General features: G+C 46.7%; 1 protein-coding gene across 1 annotated transcript in view; it reads right to left on the bottom strand.

The window, feature by feature from the left end:
- The window catches only part of GDPD5 (glycerophosphodiester phosphodiesterase domain containing 5), a 52,852-nt gene that overhangs the window by 9,494 nt on the left and 20,468 nt on the right, over positions 1 to 22,890 (bottom strand). Inside the window, exons 3-9 of the mRNA XM_006885585.1 lie at positions 20,763 to 20,856; positions 19,996 to 20,055; positions 10,106 to 10,204; positions 9,697 to 9,790; positions 9,179 to 9,324; positions 1,223 to 1,305; positions 82 to 232 (exon numbers count right to left, since the gene is read on the bottom strand). Of these exons, the coding sequence (XP_006885647.1) occupies positions 82 to 232; positions 1,223 to 1,305; positions 9,179 to 9,324; positions 9,697 to 9,790; positions 10,106 to 10,204; positions 19,996 to 20,055; positions 20,763 to 20,856 (727 nt within the window). The remainder of the gene's footprint in view (positions 1 to 81; positions 233 to 1,222; positions 1,306 to 9,178; positions 9,325 to 9,696; positions 9,791 to 10,105; positions 10,205 to 19,995; positions 20,056 to 20,762; positions 20,857 to 22,890) is intronic.

Consider the following 22,890-nt stretch of genomic DNA (forward strand, 5'->3'; position numbering starts at 1 on the left):
GGGGGTGGTCCCCTCTCACTCCCAGCTCCCCATCCTCATCCTGTGCCCCAGGCCTACGACTAGAGTCAGGGAGAGCCAGACCTTCAGGAACCACTGGCCAGCGTTGAGCCTCTGCAGGAGCGTCCAGTTGAGCATGGAGGCAGGCCTGCTGGCGAGCTGGGGCAGCTCCTCCTCCACGTTGGTGGTGCGCCGCAGAGTGGTGTCGTGGAGCAGGAAGGGCACGCCGTCCAGGCTGCAGGAAGGGGGGGGGGTCCCTCAAATGAGCACCCACCTCCTCGCCACCCACCTGCCCTGACTGGCCTGGGGACCAGGGCTGATCTCAGATCCTTGTCTGCACAGGGAACACAGCACTGCCTCTCTAGGAGGGTCAGTGGGGAGGGGCCTGCTGGTGAGGGAAGACTAGAGAAAGGCTGGGACCATTCTCCTAGCAATCTCATTTGATAACAGGGAGACAGGCTGGGAGAGAGAAGTGGTTGGCTCAAGGCCCACAGCCGGGAAGGGCTAACCCTGTCTTGGGAACTAAATCCATGTGATACACCACAAAGAGAACAGTGCAGAGCAGGACCACCTATGCTCTCACCATCCTCATCCACCCAACCAGGGCAGTCAGTGCCTATACATGGCCTCCGTGTGAAAACTAAAAGCACTTGTACCCCTTCCTCAAGGCATTTTACCACCTGCTAGAAAAGTGTGTTAAATGTACTTTCTGGACAGTGCTAGAATGTCCTATCTGGGAGTGTCTGTGTCTCCTTGCTCAGTATACAACTTGCAAGACTGTATATGTCAGCCCTGCCCTTCTCCCTTCCCAAAGCTTATGAGATCAGTGTGGAGTCTTCTTTGCCCTTTATACTTTTGCATTCTTTTATGTCTAGATGTAGAAATGTATGTACTACTTTTGCATAGTCTCTTTTTACTCCATCTTCACCATAAATGTCCTCCTTCCTCTGAGACAAAATGTATTCCCTACGCTGAGCCATAGAGATCCTGGCTCTAGTCCCCAACCCTTCCTTTATGTGAACAGTGTCATTTGTTCTCTCTATTCTATGTCCTGAAGTTTAGCACAAGGTTAATTCACATTAACAGCTGTGTTGTTAAAGCCCTGCTAAGAAAATCCATGCCCCTGCTCCATCTCCGAGGCTCTGGATGCAAGATTTCACCAGCTGAGACCTGGATGTGGTGGGGGCCGGGGGAGGTGTTGACCACCCCCCACCCACACACCTACCTGATGGTGACATCAGCCTGCAGCCCGTACAGCTTCTGCTCTATGGCCTTCTGGAAGGACATCAGTGTGTGCTCAGGGGCCAGCTGGAAAGGAAGGGGATAAAAGTCAAGATTCAGGTGAACAACTGAATGGACCTTTTTCTTTCCAACAGAAAGCCATCCACCCTGAAAAGGCATGGTTCTAATCTGACTTCTCTACATGGTAGCTGTATGACCTCGGTAGCTCACTCGGTCTCTCTGGAGCTTCATTCTTCATCTGCTAGATCATGCCTACCTCACAAGCATGATGTGATTTTCATGTTGCTGTACACAGTGCCTGACATATAGCTGTACTTAATAGCTGTTGTTATTATAGGAGCTCTGGTGGCTTAGTGTTAAGGAAGTGGACTGCCAATGAAAAGGTACAAGGTTTGAACCCATCAGCTGCTCTGCATGAGAAAGATGGGCAACCTCTCCCTATGCGATTAACTGCTTCTGAAAATTTGCGGGAGGGTCAGCTACGGGTTGGTTCTGGCACGATGGTGCACAACAATAGTTATTAATACTTTTCAGTATTTTACTGAATGTGTAAAGGCATGTGACTGTGTGGATCATAACAAATTATGGGTAACATTGTAAAAAAGGGGAATTCCAGAACATTTTGTAGTGTTCATCAGGATCCTGTACATAGACCAAGAGTCAGTCATTCCAACAGAACCAGAGGATACCACCTGGTTTAAATCAGGAAGATGTGCATCACAGTGTAGTCCTTTCACCACACTTATGCAATCTGCATGCTGAACAAAGAATGCAAGAAGCCAGACTACAGGTAGGAGAATAGGGCATCAGGATTGGAGGAAGAATGAGTAACAACCTGTAGTATACAGATGACACAACCTTGCTTACTGAAGGTGAAGAACAGCTGAAGCATGCTCTGATGAAGCCTAAGGCTTCAGTGTGGATTACAACTCCGTATCAAGAAAACACAACTCTTCACACATCAGACCAATGAGCAACATTATAGTAAATGGAGAAAAGACTGAAATAGTCAGGGATGGCGTCTTAACATGGATTCAAAGTCAGTGGCTCTGGAAACAGTCAAGAAATCACACAATGTATTGCATTGGGTAAACAGGCTGCAAAAGAACTCTTTAAAGTGGCAAAAAGCAAAATTTTAACTTTAAGGACTTAAGGTTCATCTGACCCAAGCCATAGTATTTTAAGTTATCTCATATGCCTCATTGTTGATCCAAGTAAGATAAAATCATTGATAGCTTCAATCCTTTCTCCATCTACCATGTTTGTTGGCCCCATGGTGAAGACATTTGCTTTCTTGATGTTGAGATGTAATCTGTATTGAAGGCTGTAGCTCTTATTCTTGTGCAACAAATGTTTCAAGTCCTCCTCATTTTCAGCAAGCAAGGTCATCTGCATAATGTGGGTTATTGAGGAGTCTTCCTCCAATCTTGATGTCACATTCATCTTCATAGAGTCCAGCTTTATGAATTATTTGCTCAGCATCCAGTTCTTTTGTTCACAGGGTGGCTATGAGCTATACTCTCCTTGAAGGCAACTAACAACAACAATGTGTTGAATAGGTCTGGAGAAAGAACACATCTCTGACACACACCCTTCCTGATTTTAAACAATGAAATGTTCCTTTGCCACCAGATGCTCTGCTGGAGAAGGAGGAACAATCTCCTCCTGTACCAGTCAGATCTGATTTGATGGTACACACAAAAAATAATGAAATAAAATAAATTTTTTAAAAAAAGAAATGTTCCTTTGCTCTATTTGGACAACAGCTCCTTGATATAGGTATAGATATTGCATGAGCACAATAAGTGTTCTGCGATTCCCATTCTTCTCAAGGCTAGCCATAGTTTGTTATGATTCACACAGTCAAATGCTTTTGCATAATGAAACACAAATAGACATTCTTCTGGTATTCTCTGCTTTCAATCAGAAAATCAAAACCCTTGATACCAGCATTCAGGGGACCTACTGCACTGGGCAGGTTTGCTGTCAGATACCTCTCCAAAATACTTAAAAGATGTCAGCTTGAAGACTAACGTGTTCCTGATTCAAGCCATGGTCTTTTTCAATAATCTTCTATGCATCTGAGAGCTGGATAATGAATAAGGATGACAGAAGAAGAATTGATTGATGCCTTTTGAGTTTTGGTGCTAGAGAAGAGTACTGAATATCCCATGGACTTCCAAAGGAACAAACAGATATGTCTTGGAAAAAATGTAGCCAGAGTGCTCCTTGGAGGCAAAGATGATGAAGCTCCATCTCTCACACTTTGGACATGTTTGTTAGGAGAGGCTGTTCCTTGGAAAAGGATATCATGCTTGGAAACAAGAAAGGAAGGAAGACACCTCCTCCAATGAAATGGGATTGACGCAGTGACTGCAGCAGTGGTCTCAAGAAGAGCAGAGATGATGAGGATGGCACAGAATAGTGTGGGCAGGGTTCAGGTCTGTTGCTCATAGGGTCACTATGAGTCATATAACAGCAGCATATGCATGTGAAAGCTGGAATAATGAGCAAGACAGAGAATGGAGGCCTTTGAATTATAGTATTGGTAAAGAATATTAAGCATACCAAGGGCTGTGAGAAAAACAAATCTGCCTTAGAATGGCCCTTAGAAGAGATGAAAGTGAGACTTCATCTCACACAAGGAGGGGCCAGTCCCTGGAGAAGGACATCATGTTTGGTAAAACAGAGAATCAGCGAAAAAGGAGGAGACCTTCAATAAGATGGACTGACAGTACCTACAATTATGAACTCAATCGTAGTAAAACACTGGCCAGTGTTTCCCACAATAGCAAGGTTACTGCGACTCAAAACAGACTCAGTAGCATCCAACAAAAACCATCATGATCATTATTATATTTCAAACACTGAGCTGGAAATTGGGAGTGGGGTGGGATTTTTAACAATCATGTGTGACTCTGTGGTGGTCTTGGGGCTGGGCTGAATGCTAAGGCCCCTCCCGGTTATAGCCTGAAACAGTCCCGGAGCAGATTCTAGAGGGAAGGAGAAAGGCAGATGGGATGGTTGTTTGAATGGGGTGGTAAATTTCCACATCTGTACAAATATTACCATACCCTTTCCTTCCCTAGATTATTGTTGTTGTTGTTGTTGTTATGTGCCCACGACCCATAGCAACCCGATGTAGGGCAGCACTGAACCCTGCCCTGTCCTGAGCCAGTCTCACTAATTCTGATACACTAACCCCTATTGCCCTAGTTACTGTATCAATCCATTTCATCCAGGGTCTTCCTCTCCTGCACTGTCCCTCCACCCTTCTAAGCTTGATATCCTTCTCCAAGGACCAGTCTCTCCTGGCCAAAAGCCCAAAGTATAAGATGGAGCTTCAAAATCCTAGCCTCCAGGGAGAGTGGTGGTTTCACCCTCTCTAAGACAGACCTATTTATTTTCTTAGCAGTCCATAGTATGTTAAAAAACTCTTCTCCAGTACAACTGAAAGGCATCAATTCTTCTTCTGTCATCCTTACTGTTCGGCTCTCTGATGAATAGCAACTTATTGCAAAGACCGTGGCCTGGAGTAGGTGCACCTTAATCTCTAGACCGACAGCATTGCTTTTCAGCACTCTGGAGAGGTCCCTGACAGCAGATTATCCCAATACAATTCATCTTTTGATTTCCTGACTGCTGGTGCAAGAGTGTTGATTGTGGAGTCAAGCAAGCTGTAATTGTTAACAACCTCAATCTCTTCTCCATCTACTATGGTGCTTCCAATAGGCCTAGTGTATTACATGGATTAAAAAGTCCTAGCACACTACTTTAGTGACTTAATTATTATGCTGCCAACCCAAGGGTATGCAGTTCAAATCCACCAGTGGCTCAGTGGGCAAATAATGGGCAGTCTCCTCCCATGCAATCTACAGCTTCTGAAAACCTGTTAAAGGGTCAGATGTGGGTCACTTCTGACTTGATGGAACATAACAACAGCAGCACACTGATACACATTAAGTGCTTTACACATGGCAATGGTTACCCCCACATTATGTACATAAGAAGATCCTGGTTCTTGCTATGCCTCTGCCATTAACTAGCCTCTGGCTTTCAGTGTGTCTTGTTCACCTGTGGGTCCCAGTTTTCTCATTTTCCCCTTGAAGTGTGTGGATTCAATTGTTCTCAGAAGGCCTTTATAGTTGAAAGTTGAAGTCTCCACCCCTGGTTTTGAAGATTTTTGTCATACTGTTAGCTATCACTGGGGGGCAGCACCAAACCAGGATTGGGCTTAGACAATGAAACGAGTCTAGAAGGGGAGGGAGGCTGCAGGCTAGTGAAGAGATGGCATTGAAAGGTCTTTCATTGGGGGAACCACCCAGGATACACTTGTTCCATCTTCTTCCCCTCTGGACAGATGCTTCCATCGTCTCCAGTATGAGACATAATCCCCTCAGAAGGCAGGGATCCTTGGTAAGGGCTTCAGAAACCAGTGAGAAGCCAGCAATCCCATTTCTCTACTACGGATCTTTGACAATCACCTTACCTTATAGATCTTTCTTCTTTAATTACAAAATGGGTACTTTTCCCCTTCCCGGGTGAGATTACAGTTGCTAGAGAGCCTACATAATGTGCGTTCTTTCCCCAGAGCACAGCAGTTTGGGATGTGGTGCTTGGGTCTTCCAGTCTGGTGGGCTATGTGTGACCACCCTGAGGATAGTGGGGCCACAGAAGCACAAGGAGATGTGTGGACTCGGCAGCATCCCATCCTAAATGTGCTATGGCTAGCCCTCCTCTGACTGTAACAAAGGTTCTCCCACACATGTGCTGGGACTGCAGGAGATAGCCTGTGGGTGGACATGAGAAAGCAGAGCAAGGGTTTTGAGGATGCTCCAGAGGCAGATGTCGCGCCTAGGATGGAGAGAGCCTCTTCCAGAGGCTTTTACATAGTCAAGGTCTTCCCAGGTTGGGTGTTGGATACTGGGGCAGAGTCATGGAAACAGCCAACCCTTGATTGGCCTTAGGACCCCAGGAGGCTCCTATGAAGCATCTAGGGATTCTGGAATAAAGTCTTAATCCTCATCCCACAGTTCCCACTTGCTTCAAGCCTTGAGTTTAAGAGGAGCCCTGGTGTCCGAGGAGAGAGAGTGTGTATTTGCTATAAATTTTAAGTGCTATAAATTTATCGGGGCAGGACAAAATCACGGGTAAGAATCCTAGCTTGAGTTGGTTTAATAAAGTATGCAAATACTGAGAGGCACACATGAAGTCACTTACATCGCGACTGGGATTGTACCTGGTTTACCACTCAGCCATGAGCACCCAGTCAGCAGCCCCGCAGGCTGTCTGTCATCTGCCGACACTGGTGCTCATATGCACAGAAGACAGAGGACGCATGCGCACTGAGACACCGAGAAGCCCTACGCCCATGCTCACACCACCACGGGGATGTGGTTCTCCAGACACACCCTGTGAGCAATTCTACAGGGTCAATGACTCTCCAACAAATAAAGAGCATAAAAAAAAAAGAGGAATTGTGATCGATCCAAACAGACTTAGGAAGCTTGTCAACCAGATGGACTTGTGTGGACTGTGCTTGGACTCCAAATTTTAACAACTTACCTGTAAAAATGTATTTTGAGATGACAACAAAATGATCATAGATTCAGTATTGGAAAATACTGAAGAATTTTTGCTTATTTTGTTGGGTGTGATAACAGCATTGTTGTTGTTATGTGTTGTCGCGTCACCTGTGACTCATGGCAACCCTTTGTAAAATCGCTCTGAACCCTGCTCTGTCCTGAGCCAGCCTCACTGACTTCAACACACCTACCCCCATTGCCCCAGTTACTGTATCAATCCATCCCATCCGGGGTCTTCCTCTCCATCGCTGTCTCTCCACCCTCCTGTGCCTGATGAACAGCATTGTATTTATACATAATATTTAAAGTTCTTTACATTTTAGAGATACATCTGGATGTAGGTATGAGTAAAAGGATAGGGCATCTGGGATTTTCTTTAAAATACTTCAGCAGACTTAAAAAACCAGGAACAAACCAGCACAAACCCAACCAAATAGGGGAAGCCTCCAGCGGGTTTTCAGAGCAGTTAATGGCACAGGAGGAGATGAACCATCCTTCTCCCTCTGAGCAGCTGGTGGATTTGAACCTGAATGCCTTTGGGGTTGCAGTGCAGCTTCTTATCACTAGGCCACCAGAGCTATCGTTCTATTTAAAGGTCTTTATGTTTTAGAGATAGGTCTGGACATATGTATGAGTAAAATGATAGGATGTCTGGGATATTTTTAAAAAATACTTTGTTGTTGTTATGTGCTGTCTAGTCACTATGACTCATAGCGACCCTATGTACAACAGCTCTATACCCTGCTCTATCCTGAGCCCATCTTACTGTGTCTCCTTTAGCAGACTTAAAAAAAAACCCAAACAAACAAATAAGGGGACAGATGAAGCAAGAATAGCAAATAGTCACAAATGTTGAGCCAGCATTGGGTTAATTAAACTGTTTATTACTATATGGCTCATTACACAATTATTCTTAGTTCTGTGGATGTTGAAATTATTTTAGTAAAAGAACAATTTAAGCTGGGGCCACCTCACTCCTTCCTCTTTCCTCTCCTGGCCCAGCACCATCCCTCTTGCCTCCAAGGCAGGTGAAATGGATAATCTGGATCAGGGAGGGAAGAGTGATGATGCCACCCCTGAGGTGGGGGCCCTCCTCCCATGGCCCACACTCAGCCCTGTCCCCCCACCCCCACCCCAGCTGTGCTGCTAATTTACCTTCCATAGACAGCTATATGGGTATCACGCGCTCCTAGGGACATATCGGCCATTTGTGGCAAAACAAGATTCCAAATCCAGGTCCCTCTGAGTCCAAAGCCAGGGCTTGTCACTATCTCAGGGGATGGGGGTGGGGTTGTGGTCATGGTGATGGGTGGGGACCAGGGTCTAGTTTTGTGGTACACTGAGTTATCTGAATTATCTACAAAAGGGTACCATACACCTAACATATAAGGAGTGAGGTGATTTTCATCCTGTCAGACTCAAGATCTCATTTATAACTCTTCATGAGTGAGGCCCCCCTTTTTTTTTTTTTTTGGTCTGGTTGTTTTTTTTTTTTTTAAATTTATGTTGTTTATTTTTCATTTCAATGAACATCTACAGAGATTTTGGGATTCCATTCATTCATTGCTTCAGAGTGAGGCCCTTTTTATGCAATAAAACTCCCAATCATTGTAACCATTTTGTGGGGGGTGGGAGGACACCTCAAAGCTCCGAGATGCCCTCTGGTGGTGGGGATGGTGCTACCCATTTTGACACTCATTACAGGTACAATGCTTGCCTGGGTGGGGAGCCCCTTGTCCAACACCATAACACTGGCTGACTCACTGAGTCCTTTCTGTTTGCTCTGGGCACCATGCACCTGCTCACTTACTTTGTTCTCACAACAAACCTGGAGGCAGGCACACGTTATTCTCGCTGCACAGACCCAGAGAAGGGAGGATCCCACAGCGCAGGATCCGAGAGCCGGTGCCGTGGAGCCCAGTCTGAACCCAGGCAGCACGGCTCTGCAGACGGTCCTCTCAACCCGAGCTCTACCGCGAGGCCACAGAGCAACCTCCCCGCCCCTCCTCTGACTTCCCGGGCCGGGTTCCACCAAGACCACTAAGGACCTTCCCAGCTCACAGTCTGCAGTGTTGGGCTCCAACCTACAAGCCACTGTGCTTATCTAGGGCCCTTCGGTTAAAAGTTAATTCTTTTTTAACAAAACACTTTCAGGATTGGATCTCATCCAAGCTCTCAGATCTTACTTTTCACTAATTTTTCCCACACACCCCAAACTGCTATTATTCCATCATATTCATTATACCTGTTTCCTAACGAGGTCCTCCCTCCAGAGCTTTGCTTGATTTTTGCTAGCAGAGCAGCCTGCCCCTGCCTCTCTGCCCCAGCCTAAAGGATCCAAAGGTGGTACTCACCATGGGCGCCCCTCGGTGACCAATGAGGGCAGGCTTGGGGCCCAGGTCCTTTTTCTCCATGATGCAGGGAGAAGAGATGGAGAGTGGGACCAGGTAGAGGGCAAACACCACGGCGAAGAAGGTGCAGAGAATGGCCACCTGGGAGGCTGTAGACACGTGAGCCACCTGGTGAGTCCCTGGAAACTTGTAAGTGGAGTGCTGGGCCACTTCTCTATGCCCGTCAGGACCCAGGTACTCCAAGGGGACCCTGCACCACAGCACCTCCACCCTTGCTGGAGAGGTGAACTGGCCTCTGACTCACACATGCGTATACATAAATATGGAGATGCCAGGTTGACAGGGCAGCAACCTTCTTGGGCTTGGTGGGTCAGTTCAGACCACAGTCCTTCCCATGCTGACAAAGGGGGCCCCACCTCATGCCAAGGCCACCCAGGTAGAGTTCAGGTGAAGGTGGGATGAGCTGGCCTTGGAGCCTGGAGGACTTAGGGGAAGGTCATGCTCTGCCCACGCATACTCACAGGTCCGCTCTGCCCGGGCAAACTGACCAGCCACGATCCATGAGAGGGTAGTGATGGCGGCCAGGGCCCCCATGTGCAGGAATGGTGCCGTGCCCTGTGTGTGAAGGTGGGGAGAGAGACCAGTGACTCCCAGCATGCTTACTCCCCCCAAGCCCCTCTGGTCATCACTGTCTGTCTACGCACCCTTACCAGCAGGATGGAAAACTCTGTCTCCATTTTTCAACTGAGGCAGCTGGGAGTCTCAAGGACGATAAGTTGTAGGATCCTCTCTGCCTCTGACTTGCTGTGTGACCCTGGGCCTATTCTGATGCCTCTCTGCACTTTGATCTGAGAAAGGGCACCCTATCTTGTTGTGAGAGGCTTGGAGAATTGGCAACCCTTCTGCAGTCTTTCCCCAACCCCAGCTCACCTGCAGGGAGATCAGAAGTACCTCCCACTCGTCCTCCCATAGCTGGGCTATGGCTGACATGGCCACCACCGTGGCGACCAGGATGACCACCAGCCCGATCTGGAAGGGAAGAGTCACCAGACAGAGGGTCAGAACAGGTCCTTTCATGTGCAGGACAGCCCGGGGCTCCTCAGAGTGTCTGAGAGGCCAAGGGACAGAGGGAAGTGGGGAGTGCCAGATGAACAGACAATATTCAGGGGAGGAGAAGAGGAGAGACAGAGGTACAGACAGATAAGCAGAGCAGACCAAGAGACAGAGGGGGAAGTGCCAGGTGAACAGAAAGAACAGACAACATTGAGGGAGGGGAAGAGGAAAGACGGAGGTACAGACTGACAGGCAGAGCAGACTACTGGTCAGAGGCAACAGAGTGAGGCAGAGGTGGGGGTGCAGACAGGTCCAGCCAGGAAAGGGAAGCAAGAGAAGTAGAGGGAGGTGGAACAGAAAGAGATAAAGAGGCAGTGGGCAGGCTCAGCCCTGAGAGGATGGGACGGAGAACAGCTCAGGAAATGGGGCTCCCCCGGACCTGGCCAGTTATTTCCATCCCACATGACAAATGAAGAAACTGAGGCTCTGCTGAAGGGTGTGTTATGGGGAGACTTGTTCAGGTTGCAAGGGTAGGAGGCAGAGGAGCAGTGTCTCCTGGGAATGTGATGTCCCACCCAGCCTCTAGCACTGGCTGGCGCTCTGGCTGGGTCCAAGCAAAACAATGGGGCACAGATCTGCCACTCCTCAAACCCACCCTGCTCCCACTCTATCTCTGGGGCTTGTTCAACCCCAGCTTCTAATATGAGGACTCCCTCTAGCCAGTACCAAAGAATTTAGTGCTGATGGAGGAGAAGATGGCCCCTTCATGTGACAAAGGTCTTTTGGAACAAACAGGATCTAAGGCATCTCTTGATTCTCTCCCAAATGAGATGATGTCTCTCTTCAGCCCTGGTGGTCACCATACCCACTTTGCCTCCTCGAAGAACAGAGCTTCATTCCATAGACTTCCTCAGTCCCTACTCTCTATAGTAGGCCAGTCAAGGCCACTATGCTGGCCCCCTGAAAGCCCCTTCTGATTCTTTCCATGCCCCCTCCTCCTGGAAAGACCAGGCTTCCTCACACCCAGGCTTCCTCGGTGCCCTCACCCTTCTCCACCATGTGCTGCCTCTTCCTAGAGCCGGCAACACTCTTGAGAATGCACCAACCAATCAACACGGGCTAAATGGGATTTCTAGACAATTGAGTTCAGAGACAGCGGTCTATCCATCTTCCTTTCCTGCCAGGTGGGGAAGATTAATTCTTGTCTGCGATTAAGTTTTCCTTTGGAGGTTTGTCATTCCAGCCCATCAGCCTGGAAACGAATGTTCCAATAAGAAACAGTAACAAGGCTGAGATAGGCAAGGGCTTTCATGAGCTGTGACAAGCCAGCTCTGGGGACACAGGGAAGGGAGGAAGCACAGGGTTACTGAGGGCCACATGCTCGGGCCTGTGTGAGGCACCATGCTAGCCTCCCGTCTGTTCCACAACAGTCCAAGGGCTTACTGTCTCCATTTCACACACAGGGGAAAAGGCCTAGAGACGCTAAGGGCTTGCTTAGTCACAGAGCTGTATTATTATTATTATTATTATTAATTATTATTATTTTACTTTCTGGTAATTGTTGAGAATATACACCAGTAAACATACAACAATCTGACAACTTGTATAATTGATTGATGTTGCTCACATCCTTCAAAGACTCACTCTGGGCCTCCTTTCCCTAAGTGCTTCTCCCTAATTAACATAAACTCACTCCCGATGAGGTTCCTCTCTCACCTTCTGAGTGGCTATAGTCAATCTGATCCCTCAGAGGTACCTCTTAAAAGAGCATAATGCTCAAGGTAGACCATTCTTTACTAATCTGTTGCTTGGTTTTAACAGACGTAAGGTAATGTTGTTGGTTTAGGGTTTAAGGTTTAAATATTATCTCTGGGACACAGTGGTTCCATAACGTCTAGATTTCATGGGAATTGGAAAGTCTAGCCTACATTTCTCTTATTTCGATCAAGATTCTTCTATAGACCCTTTCATTAAAATGTCTCGTAGGTAACACAGCTTCGATGGGGTAGACTTAGTATGTTAACCTGAGGAAGAGAGATTGACACAGGGACTGTGACAATGGGCTTGTGCATAATGAGGGATGATGAGGACAGCACAAGATAGAGCAAGGTTCACATCTGTTGTTCATAGAGTCTATGTGGGTGAGAGCTGACTCGATGACACCTGACAACATCTACGTGTCTTAGAGTCTACTCTTTCTTCCTGTGGGTGGAAACTAGGCAGTTTCTGGGGAAATACAAGTTGGTTTTAGCAATACTTGAGGTGCTCAACTCATAGGTCCCTGTAAACCCTGCAGCCCCTCAAGTATTCACTGCCCCCTTGTGGTTGTAGGAGGAGACACGGATACAGCACACAGCTCTGAAGGGACCTCTCTGAGGATGTCTTATTAAAATGCTTAATTGCTGGTGGAAGCACTTGTTTCCGATTCCCCACAATCCTAATGCAGTTAAAATTTTATGATCTCTGGGTTTTATAGTGCCACAGTGGTAACCATTATGCTCAGCTGCATTATCGCAATATTAAACATCTGCAGGATCCTCTCCCCTGCCCTACACACACACACACACACACACACACACACACACACACACACGCGCGCGCGTCCAAAAGCCACAGTAATAGCACTGACTCCCAGCATGCGCCCACAATTCCTTAAATCTGACCAGGAAGGATGCCTCTCAGACCACTGTCCCCTGCGAAGACAGCTCTGGGATTTTTTTGCTGGTGGTTTGAGGTTAGTGACAGTGATAGAGGAGAGGTGGCTACAAATGGTGCTTTCAACGATGGTCCTGGCCAGGGCGTGGGCACCCAAGGAGGCAGAGCCCACCCTGGCAGGGATAGGACAGTTTGGCCCTTTGGGGGGTGGCTGACCCTGTGTTCTATTAGAACCCAGGTTGAAATGGCAGGACATCTGCATAGGGTTTCAGGCCAAAAGTAAATTGAATCATGCCATTAGTCAAATCCGAGTTTTACACCCTAACATGGAGGTTAAGCTCGCAAAGTATTATTATTTCCTGAGCTCTGAAATGAGGACAATGAGAATCTACCTAAGAGCAGTTTGGGGAAGATAAATGAGAAAATGCAAGAGACATCTCCATGCAATGGCTGCTATCAGAGCACTAAACCTTTATTAGTGTTAACGGTTTAAATGTTGTAAAATGGCCATAATTTTAAAGGAGCAGGACCACACCCACACCTCATAGACATGGTTAGGCTCCAAAGACCTGGTTGTTATGTAAAACTGGGCATTCTTTTTTTAAAAAAAATTAAAATAAAAGACGGCCAGATCAGTTCCCAAGATGGAAGATGTCTGCCGAATCCCAGCACGACGACACTTAACCTTGACCATCACAGCCAGCCTTGCTCTTGACTCCCACCTCAGCGATCATACTGCCAGACATATGTTGTTAATGTGCAAAACAACCAGACAGTAGATTTTCGACTATTGTAAATGTGAAACATCAGCTAATGAGACAATAAATACATAAAGAGTAGATGGAGTGAGAGAAAGAAATGAAAAACCTTGTGAAAAGCACGTGGCCCACGCAGTAAATGACCAGTGAATGGCGTTACTGCTGCCACAATTTGCACAGTGACTTATGCTCAAGGGGGCGCTCTTAGTCACTGTAAGTTCCTTTCCTTCCTTAAACTGTAGCTGAAAGGGTGGTTGTTGTATGCTGTCAAATCAGAAGTGACTCATAACTACCCCTCTAGCATGTTTTCAGAGGCAGTAAATTACACAGGAGGAGACTGCCCATCCTTTTCCCATGCAGCACCTGCTGGATTTGAACTGTGTGCCTTTGAGATTGCAGCACAGCTTCTCACCACTAACTAGGTCACCAGAGCTCCCTCAGCTTGAGGGGTGAGAGACTAGAAACTCAGAAGAACTGTGGCTTCTAGATCTGTTGTTTGGAAAGAAGCCTGCATTTTGGAGGCATGGGGATGATGTGAGCACATTGGTGCAGCAGGTGGAGGGGCTGATGGAAACAGGGCTGAGAGTGAAGGCACCAACCCAGCTGTCAGTAACCCGCTGAGTGGCGGAGGTGTGCTCAGGGAGGGCCCCTGGCAGATAGCTCTTCTGTACGGGCCCTCAGCTAGGGAACACAGATGATAAGACAGTCTTGCCTGGGGTTGGGGTGAGATAGGGGCAGAGTGCCGCCAGGACTCCCACGTCAGGGACAGGAGATAACACAGAGAAGGGCATGCAGTATATAGTCAGTGTTATGATGAGGGACAGCCCGGGAGGGGACACCTGTGAGCTACGCTCACACCCTCATAGAGATGACATCTGAGCTGGTTCTGGTTTGGTGGGATAGCCAGGAAGGGGTCTGCATCCCAGGGCAAGGTGTCCTATTTGCTAGAAGGCCTCAATCATCCTGCACCCTCTCCCTAACCTCCTGGACCCGAGACTTCCCATGAAGGCTTAACTGTGAGGAGTTCCTAGTCAGCAAGAGATCTGGGAGGGCTGGAAAGGTACATGTGGATTGTTCCCTGGATCTCTCAAAGTATCCAGCCTGCCCACCACTGGCTCCCTCCCTTCACAGTCCTGAGCACCTCTCCTCCAGCCCCTCTGCTAGTCAGGACTCAGAAAACACACTCCCAAGGAAAGACCATGACTAAAGCTTATTACAAAGCTATAGTATCGAAAGCAGTATGGTGCTGGTATAAGACCAAACAGATAAATAAAAGTAAGTAGAAAAATCTAGAAATAAGAGCTAATATATTTTAAAACTTCAGTATATGTTAACAGTGACATCTGAAATTACAGAAAAAGAATGAATTATTCAGTAAAGAGGGTTAGGAATACTAGGATGCTTTTAAAAAAGAACTAAGTAAGATTCTCTATACCATCAGAGAACTTAAAAAAAATTAAAAAATTAAATATTAAAAGAATGGCAACCTAACTATCAAGTTATTCCATGGACAATAATTTTTTTATAACCTCAGAATAAGAAAGACTTTTCGGAGTATAACACAAAGCTAGGAGTCATAAAAATCTCATAAAGGGAAAAGATATGCAGCTGTTATATAGAAAAGGAAAAATAAGTTACCACATTTGAAAAATGCCTAATCTAACTCATACTAGGTCAAACCAAACCAAACCAAACCAAACCCATCGCAGCTATATTGGTTCAAATTCATGAAGCCCTTCCATTGGGTTTTGAGGTGACAAACTTTTATAGGAGGAGACTCCCTATCTTTCTACTGTGAAGCAGTTGATGCACTTGAACTGTTTATCTTTGGTTAGCAGCCCAACATGACTGGAAGAGATCTATATTTATTTCCATTCCAGAAAAAGGTATTCTGACAGAGTCTGGAAATTATAGAACAGTATCACTAATATCTCATGCAAGCAAGATTCTGTTGAAAATGATCAAAAAATGACTAGACATCAGCAGAGAAATGCCAGATGTGTAAGCTGGGTTTAGAAGAGGCCATGGCACTTAGGAACATCATTGCTAATATCAGATGGATCTTGGCCCAAACCAGACAGTGCCAGGGGAATGTCTATTTGTGTTTCATTAACTATGCAAAGGCATTTGACTGTGTGGATCACAACAAATTGTGGTTGTGCTCATGTGAAACTTAGGCTTGGATCAAGAGGTACTAATCAGAATAGAGCATGGTTCCAAATACTGCATGGTTCCAAATCAGGAAAGGTGTACATTAGGGATTCATTCATCTCCATACCTTTATAATCCATATGTGGACTAGATCATTCAAAAGGCTGGACTTTATGGGGAGGAATGTGGCACCAGGATTGGAGGAAGATTCATCAACAACCTGCGTTATGCAGATGACACAACCCTGCTTGCTGAAACTGAGGAGGACCTGAGGCGTTTGCTGCAGAAGGTCAAGGACTGCAGTCTTCAATATGAGTTGAAGCTCAACATCAAGAAAACAAATATTCTCACCACTGGTCCAACTGGCAGCATCAAGATAGATGGTGAAGAGATTGAGATTGTTAACAGCTTCAGCTTGCTTTGTTCCACAGTCAACATTCTTGGCACGAGCAGTTAAGAAACGAAAATATGAATTGCATTGGTAATTTTGAGGCATGTCAATGTATTTGTTGTTGAGTTAGGTGCCATCCGGTCCATTCCGAGTCACAGCAAACCTCCGCATGATGCAGCGCAGCACTGACTCCCTGGGCCTTCACCATCCTCACAATCATTGCTCTATTTGTGCCTGCTTTTGCAGACACTGACTGTGTCAGTCTATCTAGCTGAGGGTCTTCTCTTTGTTACTGACGTTCTTCTTTACTCTGCATGCTGTCTTGTTCCAGGAACTTAGCCCATTTGATAAGATGCAGAAAGTACATGAGATGAAATCTCATCATCCTTTTTGCCTGTCCTATGAAGACAGATTTGTTTGTTCTTTTGGAAGTCCATAGTATATTCAGTATTCCTTCACCACAAATCGAATGCATCAATTCTTCTTCAGTCTTCCTTATTCATTGTACAGATTTTCATATGATGCAACAGAAAATAGGTCGAGTCAGGCCTTATATGCCTGAAAACGGTCTTTTGCAGTAGACTTGTTCAATGCAATATGTCTCTTGATTTCTTGACTGCTTCTTCCACAGGCATTAAGGATCAAAGTAAAATGAAATAAATCCTTTATAGCTTCACTTTCTCCCCCTCTGTATATCATGATGTTACTTATTTCTCCAGTTATAAAGAATTTTGTTTTCTTGATTTTGAAGAGTAATCCTTACTGAAGGCTCTCTCGTCCTTGATCCTCATCAGTAACTACTTCACGTCCTTTTCACTATCAGCAAGCCAAGCTGTGCATCTGTATATCACAGCTTAATAAACCTTCCAGTCTTGAGGCAGAGTCCTTCATAGTTCAGTTTCTGAGACTATCTGTTCAGTATTCAGACTGAATAAGGATAGTGAAAAGACACAACCCTGATACAGACCTTTCCTGATTTAAACCATGCATATCTCCTTGTTCTGTTCAAACAACTGCCTCTTGATGTATACACACGTTCCTCACGTTAAACTGTGCTAGGAGTCCCATTTTTTTTACATTTTATCTATAACTTGTTATGATCTACACAGTTGAATGCTTTTACCAATGTTTTACATTGTTCAAAATGAATTAAAATTCTGAATTCCATCAGTTTGACTGTTAACAAAGAAATAAGGAAAATAACAAGTGTTGGCCAGGACATGGGAACACTGAAATCCTTGTGCATTGCTGGTGGGAAAATAAAAGGGTGCCATCATTGTGGAAAATAGGTAGGCAGCTCCTCAAAAAGTTAAACATGGAATTACCATATGACTCAACAATTCTACTCCTAAGCATATACTCAAGAGAAATGAAAGGAAGTGTTCAAAAAGAATTGTGGACACCAGGGTTCACTGTACACTACAGTTAAAAGGTGGAAGTGACCATGCATCTATTAAGAGATGAATGCATTACAAAATGTTCTCGACCCATGCAATGGGATATTATTTACATAACAAGGAATGACATTTCATACATGCTACAACATGAACCTTGAAAACAGTATGCTAAGTGAAAGAAGCCACACACAAAAAGACAAATATTGTATGATCTATTTAGATGAAATATTTATAATAGGCAAATAGTTGGAGACAGAAAGTAGGCTTAAAGTTCCCAGTGGCTGGCGGAGGAGAGCCTGGGGAGTTAATGTTTGATAGGTATAGACTTGGTTTGGGGTGATGAAAAAATGTCTAAAAAGGAATAATAATAATTGTATAACATTGTAAATGTAATACTACTAGGTCATAGATGTAAAAATTATTAAGATGGCAAATGTGATGTTATAGATATTTACCACAGTGACGTTTTTAAAAAATTAATTCACAACCAAAAATGAATAAGGATTCCTTAGAATCAATGAAGGAATCTCAGAAGCAGACTGGTAAGTAGGATCTCTCGTCTCTGCTGGAGGACTCGAGGCCCTGGGGTTCCCTCCCTCCAGGTGCAGCAGGTCGGCTGGGATGAGCGCTGCCTGAGAAGGGCCTGCTGAGATCTCACAGGAGGGGCAGAGCCGGGGCGGAAGGCAGCCCTGTCACCCGGGGTGTTGGCACCGGCACGGATGAAGGGCTCCGATCCTCCTGTACACAGGAGAAGACCTGACATTGATCTGCCTACCTCCGGCCACAGCAGCACCCCCTGAGGTCTCTCTTCTGGGATCAAGCAGATGGGGTTGACCTGCCGAGAGCCAGGCACAGCTCAGAGGAGGTGTCCACAGCATACCTCAGCTCCACCTGAGGTACCAGCTGGTGCAGATCTTTCATGTGTCAGCTTTGCAGCCAGAAAGAGAAAGGACTTTACAGACAGGACCGCAGACATCCAAGAGGGACCTCACAATAGAGTGACAAGTAAGAGGAAGTCCAGAGAGGACCAGGGGTGCAGTCTTAAGTCACCACCTGTGTGCTGATGACCCCTGCCTCAAAGTCTTTCTAAAGCTCAGACTGGAGTCCTCAACTGATCCTGGATGTTCCCCTCGGTACCTTCTGGTACCTTGCCCTCCTCAAAGGCCTACTTAAGCCCCTCAACTTGAGCTCCCCTCTTCCTGGGGGTCCTGCTCCACAGGATGTGAGCCCCACCTCTTAAGAGTCATTTGGGGCCCACTTCATGGGCTCATAGTTATTCTTGATATTTTCTGCCCTTTCCCAAGTGGTGTGTTGGGCCGAGCTGGACTTTGGGAAGGGAGAGATGGCCCAATCCTTCCTCATAGCTTGTAGCTCTAGAACCAGAGAAGCTCTGTCCTGGTCAGCTTTGTGCTCAGTGAGACCTCAACAAAAGTGTAGGCACATCCCATATCAATATCACACACCCTCAGAATGGGGAGTGAGAGCTGGGGCTTGGAAATAAGAGCCCACTTGCTTGTGCTGAGGACACAGCAGTGGACAGAGCTGGCTCCGATCTGCAAGGAACTCCCAGACAGGGGAGGGTGGGCCTAGGGTGCAGGCAGGAGGACAGACCCAACCCACGTGAGCAGGCAGAGTGTGCAGGAAGGGAGAGAAAGGAAGGACAAGAGCAGTGAGCTGTGAGTGGAGGAGAGGCAGACACGCTGCGGGGGTGGAGAGCTGAGGTGTCTCACGGCAGAAGCGAGGGTGACTGTCTCCTCACATAAGCTGGGAAAAGTCAGCGGGGCCCAGGTCAGGCAAGGCCTTAATGCTGAGTGACAGAGTGTGCTCAGGGATCAACGGGAGTCGTGAAAAGGGCTTTAAGTGGAGGAGGGATCAGGGTTTTTTAAAGAGCTTCCTGAAGAACAAAGGAAAAAATAGAACCAGTCAGGAGACTTGACTTACAGCTGCAGACTGTACAGTCCACAGTGAGTTGTGCTGCTAACTACATGAGTCTCTGGTAGTTCGAACCCAGCAGCTACTTGAAGGGAGAAGGTTGGGTAGTTTCCTCCTCTATCTGACATAGAGCCTTGAAAACCCAATGGAGGCTCATTGTGAGTGGGGACTGACTTGACAGCAGTGAGCTTTTGTAGTTAGAGGGTTAGAATCCCAGAGCTGCCACTTACTAACTGATAGACTTTGGGCAATCTATTCAAACTCTTTGCACCTCAGTTTCTCCAGCTGCAAAATGGGACGATGATAGTATCTCCAAGGGTTAAGGAGGTAAGGCCTGGTGTGAGAACAGTATTTGGCATATAGTATGTGCTCAGGATTAGCAATTATAGCAATTATAATTGTGACCCAGGGGTGGAATGATGTGTCCAGACTCTGCCCCGGCCTCCCCTGCCCTCTCCCAGCCCTGGCAGAGACGGCCCTTACCTTGTGTAGCCAGTGCAGGTTCATCTGCTGCCCCACGGTGATGTGACATATTGCCAGGATCTGAGGAGGGGCCACCAGGGAGACATTCAGGCTCCATGTGGGACCAGAAGGCTCCCACACTGGTTAGGGTTTCCCTGACACCCCCACCAACCTGCTGCCCTGGGCCTGACTCAAAACACAGAGTCAGCAAGCCTTCCCTATAGGAGTGGAAATGCCCAGCCCTGCCCAGCCCTGCTCAGCCCAGCCACAGCCTGCCTCCTCCCAGACTCTTTCCAGCTCCTAGCTTCCCGTTCTTTGAGATTTCTCCTCAAGGAGTCACTGGGTCCTGCTGCATTTGTACTATCCAACTTAATTCATCAACTATTTTGAGAGTTCCAGGTCCCAGGGTTCGGAAACAGACTTAAATCCTAGACCTTACCCCTGAGAAGTCCCTAGACTGGCAAGAGGATTGATCTACATCTGAATAAGCAGGATATTGAGAACAGCCATGCAACCCAGTGCTTTCCAGAAGGGAAACATCTGCAATGGGTCTGAAAAGCTGGCCTGACTCTCAACAGGTCAGGGGGCAACCAAGAGAAGCTAGAAAAAGCAAGAAGCCCTCTCACATCCTAAAAGCCAAGTCTCAGAGCAACAGCAACATAAGAGGCCCAGGAAAAGCCAACGGGACTTTGTAGGCCAGGGCAAGCTCCTTGCTCAGCTTGGCACAGGTCAAGTCCCCCTTCCCTCTCAGAGCAAGGCCATCTCCCCAGTCAACAGCCCCCACGTACCACGAGGCCTGCAATGTAAGTGAAGGCGGCAGCTGTGGTCACGAGGATGGGCACTGACCAATCGCTCCAGTAGCCCATGCGGTTGTAGAGGTACCTGCAAAGAGAAGGGGCAGGGTCACACCTGTTCCAGGAACCAACATAGCCTCCTGGTCAGGAGGGCTGTGAGCTCTAATACAGCCCAGGGACCAGGTGCTGTCCGGGGAGCCCAGAGAGTTCTAGATGCCCTGAGTGTCAGCCATGCCTCAGTGCGGAGACTCAGGGACATCACAAGGCATAGAGAAAACCAAAGTTCTATTCCCAGAAGTAAATAGTAACAAGACTTCTAAAAAACTTCCTCCTAGTGGTTTTTCTCCTTCGCTGCCGTACTTGCATATACAGTGGACCCAGGGCTATACCGTGGCTGTGGAAATGACTGAGTGGGGTGCTTGCCCACCCTGCTTCTAATGGGTGACGAGGCAACAGGCTTCATGGGCTCTTAGCACCATGGTCGTGAGCATCATCTCTCTCTCAAGGTTAAAATGAGAAAATACAGCATCTTAGTATTGGTGATATAGCGTAATACACACACACACACACACACACACACACATCATGTTATTGTGTTTCTCAGATAACAACTGCATGTTATACACAGTGGAGGTGTGCAGCAACCCTGCATCGAGCAAGTCCATCAGCATCATTTTCCAAATGGCATATGCTCACTCTGTGTTTTGGTGTCACATTGTGCTAATGTTTCCAACTTTTCCTGTAATTCTAATGCATTCTTAACAGGACATGCAGTATAGACACAATTTTTATATGCTCAAGAAACAACAAAGTTTGTGTGGCATTTTCCACACCTTTTGACCTCACAGTCCTCTCTGAGCCTTAGTGTCCTCATCTAGAGGCGAGGGTAAGAATGGAATCCCCTTCACAGTGAGGCGAGGCCCAGGTGTTCAGTAAACAAGTGGTCCTCCTCTTAAGGGAGCTCTGGTGGCTTAATGGTAAAGTGTTCTGCTGTTAATGCAAAGGAATACAGTTCAAACCTGCCAGCTGCTCCATGGGAGGAGAAGGGCAATCTTCTCCTGGGTGATTTTTTTGCCTCTGAAAGGCTGCTGGAGTGTAAGCTATGAGTTGGTTCTGACCCAATGGCACCCAGTAACAATCTCTTACTAACAACGATGTCAGTAAAATTCCTAAGGAAATGTGATATTTTTTTAAAAGAATCATGTGGTATTTCACTGAATTAATGAATCATAATTTATGTAACCAACTCCCTACTAATGGCACTTAAATGTTTCCAAGTCCTCACTAGGATTAAACAAGCTGAACATTTTTGGTACATACAGCTTAGTGTGCATTATTTTTTAGCATATAGTTTCATACAGAGTTATAGGGTCAAAGGGCATGAACTTTTTAAGGCCCAGTTATTGGCTGCTTAGCTGCTTTCTGAAACGACTAAGCTCCCACACCCTTCCTGTGTGGTAGCTTTCCCAGCTAGATGGCAGTGACTTGCTCAAGGTTGTCTGAGAAATGGAGTCAGCACTCGGCAGGGTCAGACCTGCTGCTATCTGGGCTTTGGCAAGGGAAGTGAGGGAGACCAGATGGACCCCATGGGACAACTACCATCCCTACACCCTTCTCTGGCCCTAACCCTCTGATTTTAGTGGAAAATCTGCCTGGAAGATTCCCAAGTATACAAATTATTTTACAATTAGGGAAACTGTGGCTCAAAGCAGGTAGAAGTCACCCATGGAAATTACTGTTATGTTGCTCTTACTGGTCTTTTAAGGATGACTATCTTTGGCAGGAGGCCCCCCAGGCCAGTGTCAGCCCACATGGCCCCACTCTGGTCCTCTTCACACAGAACTGACCACCCAGGTCGTGCTCACATTTTCTTACAGGATGGATGTCACTGTTTGGAGAGACTCTTGACATGAGGGCCAGGGAAGGATCCTGAACACAAACCTGGACTGCCACGCAGAAGGAGCTACAGGTTCCCTGGCTGACCCCAAGTCCCAGGACAGGCCTTCCCTCTGCAGCCTCCCCAACCCTGCGGAAGGGAACGAACTTCCTGGGTCAAAGTAGGTTTGTGCATGAGACAATCAGGGGCTTCAAGTCCCAGATCATTTCCATTTTTCTGTGTGGC

Source organism: Elephantulus edwardii, unplaced genomic scaffold, assembly GCF_000299155.1.
Source record: "Elephantulus edwardii isolate Elephantulus edwardi_28Jun2011 unplaced genomic scaffold, EleEdw1.0 scaffold00044, whole genome shotgun sequence".
Lineage (NCBI taxonomy): Eukaryota > Metazoa > Chordata > Mammalia > Macroscelidea > Macroscelididae > Elephantulus > Elephantulus edwardii.